This window comes from Strongylocentrotus purpuratus, unplaced genomic scaffold (genome assembly GCF_000002235.5).
Source record: "Strongylocentrotus purpuratus isolate Spur 01 unplaced genomic scaffold, Spur_5.0 spur5_scaffold_19, whole genome shotgun sequence".
Lineage (NCBI taxonomy): Eukaryota > Metazoa > Echinodermata > Echinoidea > Camarodonta > Strongylocentrotidae > Strongylocentrotus > Strongylocentrotus purpuratus.
This window is the reverse complement of record NW_022145604.1, coordinates 29,442,188-29,452,928: the sequence shown is the minus strand read 5'-3', so window position 1 is coordinate 29,452,928 and position 10,741 is coordinate 29,442,188. Positions and strand designations below refer to the sequence as shown.

The 10,741-nt window shown below is 36.6% G+C and overlaps 1 protein-coding gene across 1 annotated transcript in view; it reads right to left on the bottom strand.

Annotated features, from left to right (window-relative positions):
• Positions 1-452: 452 nt before the first annotated feature.
• The window catches only part of LOC592858 (uronyl 2-sulfotransferase), a 41,509-nt gene continuing 31,220 nt past the window's right edge, over positions 453-10,741 (bottom strand). Inside the window, exon 8 of the mRNA XM_030990822.1 lies at positions 453-2,116. Within this exon, the coding sequence (XP_030846682.1) occupies positions 1,959-2,116 (158 nt within the window). The 3' untranslated portion in view covers positions 453-1,958. The remainder of the gene's footprint in view (positions 2,117-10,741) is intronic.

Genomic DNA, 10,741 nt, shown 5'->3' with positions numbered 1-10,741 from the left:
ATTTTGTCTTCTTCTCTCTGTTCCATTTATTATATTCGTTCTTTCCTATCAATTTTCTGTTATATAAAATGTAATTTTCATAATAATATCTACAATGTTCTCTCGATCGGTAACTGTGTTAATTTATTATGGGCGTTCCCAACTCAACCTATGCTTTCCGGGTTTTCGCATCCTTCCGTATCTGAACTATTTACTGTATACTCTATGTTGAAATAATTGTTATATAATTATATATAAATTGTGTTTCATATTGTATTGTTGAGAAGGAAATAAATGTTAATAAATACAAATACAAATAGAAATAACAATGGCAGTTTATGAGAGCATTTGTGATAGGCACAAAGCCGGAGGGATTTTTTTACATGAAAGCCTACCCCTAAAACACACACACACATACAGGAAAAAAAAAAGAAACAAGATCAAAAGAACACAACAAAAAACATACTAAAACATACTGTCATGTACAATAAGTGTACAAGTTTCTACTATATTCATTTCTAATATAATTTAATTACGACCTTTTTCTTGTTTAAAAGCTACTACTACTCAAGAAAGGCTCAATCAGGTACTTTTGATAGATCGTAGAGAAATGATAAGGCTGAATACAAATGTAATGTTTAAACGGAAAATGCTTCTTTTTTTCTTTTTTTTTATAGGAATTGGATAAATTCTGACATTTTGTTTGTTTGGGATTTAATGGATGGTAAAGATTTTCTACCAGTTAATCAGTTAGGTGCAAACATATTATTTAAGGATGGAAGGTGGTATAGTCAATATGCACGTATTAAAAGAGCGATTCAATCACTTGGGAATATATGTAAGTACTTGCAGAAACAAATGTACAACATAGACAGTATATGAAATTTAGATTCACAGCTTTTGTATTATACAGATAATTGACTGGCAGGGGGTGTCATTTCAGTAAGACAGTTGACAGTTAAAAGAATAGATCATGAGTTGATTAAAACAAAAAATCGAAAAGTATAGAGCGGAGGACGTTTGGCGTAATATGCATGGTCAGATGTTTGGATATTTAAAGGTAATACAAAGTTTTGGTATGGGGTTATGAATTTGGTTCAAATGAACATGTTGGAAGCATAAGCGAACCTACAATATTCAGTGATCGTGGTTGCGGTTGAAATCGAGTCTAAAGTTATGGAATTATAAATAATTAACTCTTTATGTTGTATAGCTACCTCTCAAGGTCAATATATTAATTAAGCTATAAAACAACGTTTCTTGACTAAAATCAACCTATTACCGTTTTGAAATTATATATCACAACCACATAGTCTAAGATTTTCTTGTTCGCAGTTACCATTATACGGCCGTAGGCGCTATTTGAAAATTTATCAAAATCTACCGGGAGCACCGGTAAATTGTTATATTCAATTTTTCTCGAAACAGAATTGTTTTAGGGGCTAAATTTGCTAGCGCTTATGATACATCCACAGGGGCATCCAAATATATCAAAATTGTAAAGAATCACTATCCACCCAGTTTCAAAATTTCCCAAAACTTTGTATTACCTTCAAGTTAAAAGGTATAAAAGACAGTTTACTGATAAATTTCAATTACGTTGTTGTTAGGCATGGCCTTTTGAGAGACGGTGTTATTAGGCGTGTCCTTTTGAGAGACGGTGTTTTTAGGCGTGGCCTTTTGAGAGACGGTGTTGTTAGGCGTGTCCTTTTGAGAGACGTTGTTTTTAGGCGTGTCCTTTTGAGAGACGTTGTTTTTAGGCGTGGCCCTTTGAGAGACGGTGTTGTTAGGCGTGTCCTTTTGAGAGACGGTGTTGTTAGGCGTGTCCTTTTGAGAGACGGTGTTTTTAGGCGTGTCCTTTTGAGAGACGGTGTTTTTAGGCGTGTCCTTTTGAGAGACGGTGTTGTTAGGCGTGTCCTTTTGAGTGACGGTGTTTTTAGGTGTGGCCTTTTGAGAGATGACGTAAATCAGGCCCGGCCTTAATCTATTCCGAATCTGGCTTTGAGTTTTCGATGTCGGTCATAGATGAAATTGTATAACTCATAGTCAACAGCATACCGCTCTGTAGCAGTGTTTTTCAGTTCTTGAGACAGGGGCTTCTTGTTGGCAGTCTTGGAGAGCGTTGTTAGGCTGTTTGCTGTGAGGAAGGGAAAAGAGTAGTACCAACAAAAAAGAAAGAGGGAATTTAGCTGTGATTTTACTCACATTCGTTACTCATCGTCACTATAATTATTTATTTTTCATCATTTTCTTTGTTCCATGCACTAACTTCTCGATATAAGGCCTACACGACAGCATTTAAATAGGCCTATATTTATATATTCGGCTTGAAAATCCGCTGGTTAGACCTTAAGTTAAGTCATTTTGATTCGATTCAATTCAATTTAATTCATATTTATTTCATTTCCAACAGAAAGAAAAACAAAGGTATTAAATTGTTTTCATACATAATTCATTTTTCTGGTGACTGTACAAATACACTTTGCACATAATAAAATTATTACAAGAAATTCTTAACTGAGGAAATGGGGGATCCATTAAAAAGCAGTGCTTGTAGTTTGTGGATCCTCCAGAAAAATATATAATTGTTTCAAAATTTTGCCTACGAAGACTTGAAAAACACAAGACAATATTACAAAACAACAAACAACCCCGAAACGACTAGGAAAAGTAAAACAGATAAGAAGAAATAAAAGGGAGAAAAAGGAAGAAGCAGGACAAATCATGACGGAAAAAGAGGTAGTTATATTGGTGATTCTGGGAAGGTAAGATCATAAGACCAAATAAATATTCAATTAATCGGCAGATGATAGACCTAAATAAAAAATGAAGATGATTACCAACTGTTATCAGATTATTCTTTTATATTACTTTAAGATTTGAGCAAAAATATTTTTAGTTTTTTTCTTGAAAGAATTTCGGGATGGACTATTTTTATTACCTTCACTTAAAAAATTTCAAAATCTAGGACCATCATACATCAAGACTTCTTCGCTAAGAACGTTCTAAAGAGTGGTAGGTGAAACTCGTTTGACCGTCTAGTTGGGTAATCATGAAATAACCGATTCAGGGGGAACATGGCATCAAATATATGTGGAAGGGTCTTTCTACTATTCTTAAACATAATTGTCCTAAGTGAAATAGATACAGGTCATGTGTTTGTAATAGTCTGCTATTAACAAATAAGGGGTCTGTGTGTGAGAGTATAGCAGAATTGTGAGTAATACGCAGACTTCTTTGTAATAATAACAGTCTATTTAGTAGAGTTTGCTTCGTATTGCCCCAAGCAAGTATCCCATGATTCAGATATGGTAAAATTATAGATAAATAAAGCATGAGTAGGGATGATGTTTGGAAAATGAAATTGTATTTTATTTATTATGCCAATATTCCGTGAAATTATTTAAATGGTATTTCCACGAAAGTTTGTTATCAACAGTTATTCCTAGAAATGTAATGAATTAAACAACTTCCAAGGGGGTATCGTCAAAAATGATATTCATGAGCAGTGGGCTATTGGATTACTAAATAACATATTTTGGTTTTTTGGAGGTTAAGGGATAGTTTATTAGCTCTTATCCATTGGGTGACTTTTTCAAGTTCAGAATTGACATTGACTGAAGTAATTGGATTTCTATGGGAGTAAAATAGAAAAAAATAGAAACGTCTGCAAAAAGTATAAATGAAAGGACATCGGATGATTTACAAAAGTCATTTATATAAATAATAAACAATAAAGGGCCCAACAAACTTCCCTGCGGTACTCCACAATTTACGTTTTGCATATTGGAAGTATGATCATTCAAGAATACGTATTGTCGTCTATTGGATAAGTAGCTCCTGAACCACTCCAATGCCTTCCCAAGCATCCAATAATGAGAAAGTATGAATAATAAGATGTCATAATTGATGGTGTCGAAGGGCTTGGAAAAGTCCAGGAAGATACCAACCAGGTGAGAACATTTGTCTAAAGCATGCGCTACTTTGTCAATAAAATTCATTAAGGCATGTTCTGTATTATGTTTTTCTCTAAATCCAAACAGAAAGTTGGAAAAAATATTATGAGTTTTTAAAAAGTTAACAGTTCTACGATAAACAACTTTTTCTAGAATTTTCGACAAGGAGGATAATAAATAAATTGGTCGATAATTAATGACATTCAACTTATCACCTACTTTTGTGATTTTCATGTTATCTGGGACTTGTCCATTAAGTAACGATAGTTAAGAATGTGTACTAATTAAAGGATCAACAATTGGAGATGGTTATGGTGGCTGTCCAGACAAACCCACTAGGGTTTTTATACAGCAACCGAATTCCTATTTTTTTACTGTCAATATTGTACTATTTTGATAATAATTATGAATGAGTAGTATTTCTTTTATATTTACTGTATGTTAATGTTACTGTTTTTACTATGGAATTGAATGAGTACTGAATTGAATTGAAACAGATATTACACCTTTTAGAATAACATTATTAATATCATCATAGCCGGGACTCTTTTTGTTATTCAAATTAGATACAATATCAATGATATCTTCTTTAACTACAGTGTGAGTCAAAAAAAGTTTACACCTAGAAAATTGTTAATTTAAAAAAAAAATCATTTATGAACAGTTAAAAATGATTGTACATCTTATGAAAAAGAGTTTTATCCCAAATCATTTGGTATCATTTTTGTGTGGTATGTGATCACGCTTGGATGAACAGGAAGCATTGTTTGCGAGAGTGCAAAAAGCGATTTGCGCCAAAGTTGCTTGTGTGATGTTTGAATAAAAAAATTGGGATTTGGGTATTAATTCGGTCTTTACAGTTAAAAAAACATACCTAATAAAATAAATCATGAAACACATATCAAATATCGAATATCAACGAACATGCGTGCGCATGTGTGTGTGTGTGTGTGTGTGTGACTTTGCTTCTGAAAAAAGCATATGCAATGCATTTCATTTGATACATTCAATTCATTCTCTCACTCCGCTAATCCCAACATAATACACGCTGTAGGCATCACTTTGGCGCAAGTCGATTTTTGCACTCTCGCAAACAATGCCTCATGTTCATCCAAGCGTAAACACATACCACACAAAATAATACCAAATGATTAGGGACAAAACACTCTTTCATAAGATGTATAATAATTTACTATTCATAGATGATTTTTAGAATAATTAGCAATTTTCTAGGTGTAATTTTTTTTTTTGACTCACACGGTATAGGAGTGAGAAAAATAGTATTGGGGTTGGGTGTGCCTAGGCTATCAGAGAAATGTTTGGCTGAAGGAGGAATACCTTCAGCCAAGTTTGTCCCTAAAGAGGAAAACAAGTTGTTGAAAGTATTGGCTTTATTTACAGGATCTTCGACAACATCATCATTATACCTACATTTCAGCTATATCTGATTTGTTATTGGAAAAGTTCATTGCTCGTTTTAAAATCTTCCATGTGTTTTGAATATCGTTCTTAACTGGTTCGTAAAACTTTTCTTTGCTAATTGTACTGTTTTAGTTAAAATATTTGTATAACTGGTGTATCTAGCCTTTGCTTGTTCAGTGCCTTTCATCTTAGATTTTTGGTATAAGTTATTTTTTCTGTTAATTGAACGTAAAAGTGACTTAGAAATCTATGGAAGTCTTGGTGACTTTTTTGTAGGTAGTTCCTTTGTCTTTAACTTTAGGAATGTGAATATCTAATTGATTATGAAATATGTTAAATAAATTATTAAAAGATAAATTTACGTCATTATTATCGTAAACATACGACCAGTCAGCAGAGTGTAAAGATGCGCCAGGAATGGCAATGTTTTCATGGTTAGGTCTGCGTCTTGATGAAGATTATTTAATGAGTGTTTAAGGGTAAAATGTGACATAATAGGAAAATGATCCGTTATATCTGATAGAATTACAGAAGAGTCTGGGGTAGGAAGAACATTGCAAAAAACATTAATAATAAGGGTGGCGGAATGGTTTGCCACACGGGTGGGTTTCGATATCAAAGGCAAGAACGAGGCAGTCAAAAATATTTCAAGATATTCATTGGATATATTGTTGTTATTATGCTTTAAAAAATCAATATTAAAATCTCCCATTATGAAAATGTCTTTGTTTACAAAAAGTGGATTCTTTAGTAAATCTGTAAGGTACACTAGGAAATCATTTGAAAATGTGTCTATAGCAAATTGCTTAACAAGGTTTTTAAATTGGGGCTAGGTTACATATTCAGATGAAGGGCTTTGAATTTGGTGGGAAAGAGTTTAAAATTTCTGTTGATGAGTTTATATTATTTGCTACAAAATGGTTATACGCTACATCAGTTGAAGAATAATCATTTGCGAGATTGTTGATGAAGGGTCAAATGAATAAAAAGGTCATCACATTTAAGGAATAGAATGGCATATCAGCTGCATGGCCTTTAAAGTACAGTCAACATCTCGATATGATATTTATTTTCGGTTTTGGGTTTGTAGCAATAAGCAAGCAGTTTGGCGATAGAAGCGTCCTGCATGTAGACGCAGTAACAACAGTTTTACATGTGGACAAGTACAGATACAAAAACACTTGAATACAGAGAACAGAACACTGACACCGTACAACAGAGAATGGGTTGCAAGAAGGACTTGTCACACAGAGAGAAAGAAAAAGTACAGTAGGTGGCACTGGTTTTTTTAACATATACCAAGTGTGTCCACACAAGGGTCAAAAATGAAAATGAAAGGGTGAATGCATGCAAGACAATTCAACATCGAGTACGTAAGCTTTATTGAGAATCAACAAAGAAAGGGTGAAAGTATGCAAAACAATTCAACAACGAGTATGTTCTGCTTAATTGAGAATCCAAAAAAAGAAAAAGGAAAGGGTAAAAGCATGCAAGACAATTCAATATCGAGTACGTAAAGCTTGATTGAGAATTTTGTTTAAAGGGTGAAAGCATGAAAGACAATTCAACAATGAGTACGTTCTGCTTAATTGAGAATCAAAAAAAAAGAAAAAGGAAATGGTAAAAGCATGCAAGACAATTTCACATTGAGTAGTCTTAACTGAGAATTTACATATGAAATGGTAAGAGCATGCTTTAGAATTTAACATTAAACAGTCTAATTTGAGAATTTACTAATGTAAAGGTGAAGGCATGCAATAAAATTTAACAATGAGTATGCTCACTATAGAATATACTGTTTATTTTTGTTCCCTTTCCATAGTTTTCATTATCGATCATGGTCCTTCCATGTGTCCCCTATAGTGGACCGCAAAACTCATTAGACCATTTCGTAGTTAGCACATGGGTAAAATGACCCAAAGTATCCACAGATCTTTTAATCACGGAGAATTCCCATTTTGTTTACCCTGTTGTATCATAGACAGGGGCGTAAATCCCGGGGGATGGAGGGGCTGCATCCCCCCTGGCTTGAAGTAGGGGGGGATGGCCTGTACAATCATCCCCCTGATATTACCACCAAAAAAAAGAGAGAAAAAAAAGGAAGAAGAAGACAAAAAATGTGATTGTTTCAATTTTAGCATAATGCATGCAAAATTAGTTATTTTTTTATGTATGTATAACTGTATAGCCTACACGTATACAGTATGTCACGATCATTAAGAGTAGTTGCGCGACGTGCGCGAACAAGCACTTCATAAACTTCAGAATAATTTTTCGTTATTTTGCAAGGTATTATTATAGCCCAGACGTAAAGTGCGCCAGCGCGCGAGCGCTTAAAAAGTGCAATCACGTACAGTAGATGCCCGGCTCCCCCCACTTAGTGTTATTTAGGGTACGCGTATGCTCGTTCCCTCCCTTTGAAAGCACCCCACCCTATCTCAGGACTGCCAACATTTCTGAATCCCCCTTTCGCCGGCTTTTCGCTGGCTTTTCCTACCTTGGAGACCCCCCCCCCCCCCCCCCAAAAAAAAAAAAAAAAAAAAAAAAAAAAAAAAAAAATCCGGAACACTGCTAAATGTACCACACCCCCCCCCCCGATTTCAGATGAGTTTTAGTCGATCGACTGGGGGGCAATGCTTTTACTTTTCAAAATGAAATAATCCTGAATGAGCTTTCAAAGCTAGCAGGAATTTCAAGAATTTGATCCCGGGATTTGATCAATTTTTCTATGATATTCAAGATATTTTATAACCTCCTTTTTACATTTCTCAGGAGTCCAAAGAGAGAGAGAAAAAAAACCACCCTCTTTTTAAAGAAATTAAGAGTCGAGAATGGTACAACGAATCGTCTTCTTTCTCTAATGATTTAATGAAACGTAAAAGCTTCCGCGCTTTGCGCGGGAGGGAGGGGGGGAGGGGGAAGGATAAAACTGAATTCAGATGAGGATTAAAAGTCGAGAACGGTACAACGAATCGTCTTCTTTCTCTAATGATTTAATGAAACGTAATAGCGCGGGGGGGGGGGGGGAGGAAAAAATGAATTCAGATGAGGATTAAAAGTCGAGAACGGTACAACGAATCGTCTTCTTTCTCTAATGATTTAATGAAACGTAAAAGCGCGGGGGGGAGGAAAAAATGCATTCAGATGAGGATTAAAAGTCGAGAACGGTACAACGAATCGTCTTCTTTCTCTAATGAATTAATGAAACGTCAAAGCTTTCGCGCTTCGCGCGGGAGGGAAGGGGGGGGGGAGGAAAAAACTGAATTCAGATGAGGATTAAAAGTCGAGAACGGTACAACGAATCGTCTTCTTTCTCTAATGATTTAATGAAACGTAAAAGCTTCCGCGCTTCGAGCGGGAGGGGGGAAAGGGAAAAACTGAATTCAGACGAGGATTAAAAGTCGAGAACGGTACAACGAATCGTCTTCTTTCTCTAATGATTTAATGAAACGTAAAAGCGCGGGGGGAGGAAAAAATGCATTCAGATGAGGATTAAAAGTCGAGAACGGTACAACGAATCGTCTTCTTTCTCTAATGAATTAATGAAACGTCAAAGCTTTCGCGCTTCGCGCGGGAGGGAAGGGGGGGAGGAAAAAACTGAATTCAGATGAGGATTAAAAGTCGAGAACGGTACAACGAATCGTCTTCTTTCTCTAATGATTTAATGAAACGTAAAAGCTTCCGCGCTTCGCGCGGGAGGGGGGAAAGGGAAAAACTGAATTCAGACGAGGATTAAAAGTCGAGAACGGTAAAAAGAATCGTCTTCTTTCTCTAATAATTTAATGAAACCAGGGGCGTAGACAACGGGGGGGGGGGGGGATGAGGGGGATGCATATTCGATATGGCATGTACAACCATCTCCCCCCCCCCCAGGTTTTGGGGAATAATATTTGCTTACTTAATAAGTCATAATGATGATAATTATAGTAATAATAATAATGATAACAATTATAATATTAATAATAATAATAATTATGATGATGATAACAATAATCCCCATCATTATTGTGTTTATTGTTATTAGCCGCATTCACACGGTGAAAGCCAATTCAGACGGTAAAAAAAAAGAAAATCTTACAAGTATTTTGTGGTTATCTTGTGGTTTGGAAACCACAAGATAACCACAAGATTAAACTGGCGCGGATCTACGGGGGGGGGGGGGGGTTAGGGGGTTTAAACCCCCCCCCCCCCTTGGGCGGCCCAAAAAACAAACAAAACAAAAAAAGGGGAAAAAAAAGAAAGAAAAAAGAACGCACGCTGGAGAGAAACCCTTTCAAGTGCAAATATTGTGAGAAGATATTCAACTCATCTGGTAACTTAACCAAACACATGATAACTCTAGATATAACTGTATTTAACTGTTACTTGATTTAAAAAGACGTTATCATGCACTGCTTTTTATGGTCTCCATTGTGTTAATAGATGCCAGGAAAACATCACTTACGGGGTTCAAATAAACACCCCCCAAAAAATCGGCTCGGCGCTTCGCGGCTCGTGGACGATGCTCAGCATCGTCATTATTTTGGCCAACCCCCCCTTAACAAAAAGCTAGATCCGCCCCTGAGTCATCCCCCCCAGGTGTACGAACCTGTCTACGCCACTGAATGGAACGTAAAAGCTTCCGCGCTTCGCGCGGGAGGGGAGGGGGGGGGGGGGGGAACTGAATTCAGACGAGAATTAAGAGTCGAGAACAGAACAACGAATTGTCTTCTTTCTTTAATGATTTAATGAAACGTAAAAGCTTCCGCGCTTCGCGCAGGAGGGGAGGGGGGAACTGAATTCAGACGAGGATTAAGAGTCGAGAACAGAACAACGAATCGTCTTCTTTCTCTAATGATTTAATGAAACGTAAAAGCTTCCGCGCTTCGAAAGGGGGGGGGGGGGGACTAATTTCAGACGAGGATTAAGAGTCGAGGACGATACAACGAATCGTCTTCTGTCTCCAATGATTTTATGAAACGTAAAAGCTTCCGCGCTTCGCGCAGGAGGGGGAAAGGGAAAAACTGAATTCAGATGAGGATTTAAGGTCGAGAACGGTATAACGAATCGTCTTCTTTCCCTAATGATTTAATGAAACGTAAAAGCTTCCGCGCTTCGAGCGGGAGGGGAGGGGGGGGGGGGGGAACTGAATTCAGACGAGGATTAAGAGTCGAGAACGGAACAACGAATCGTCTTCTTTCTCTAATGATTTGATGAAACGTAAAAGCTTAAGCGCTCCGCGCGGGAGGGGGGGGGGGGGGAACTGAATTCAGACGAGGATTATTCTCGAGAACGGTACAACGAATCGTCTTCTTTATCTAATATTGTTTGTTGTTTGTTCGTTTGAGTGTGTGCGTGTGTGTGTGTGTGTGTGTGTGCGTTTGGGTGTGTGTGTGTTGTGTGTG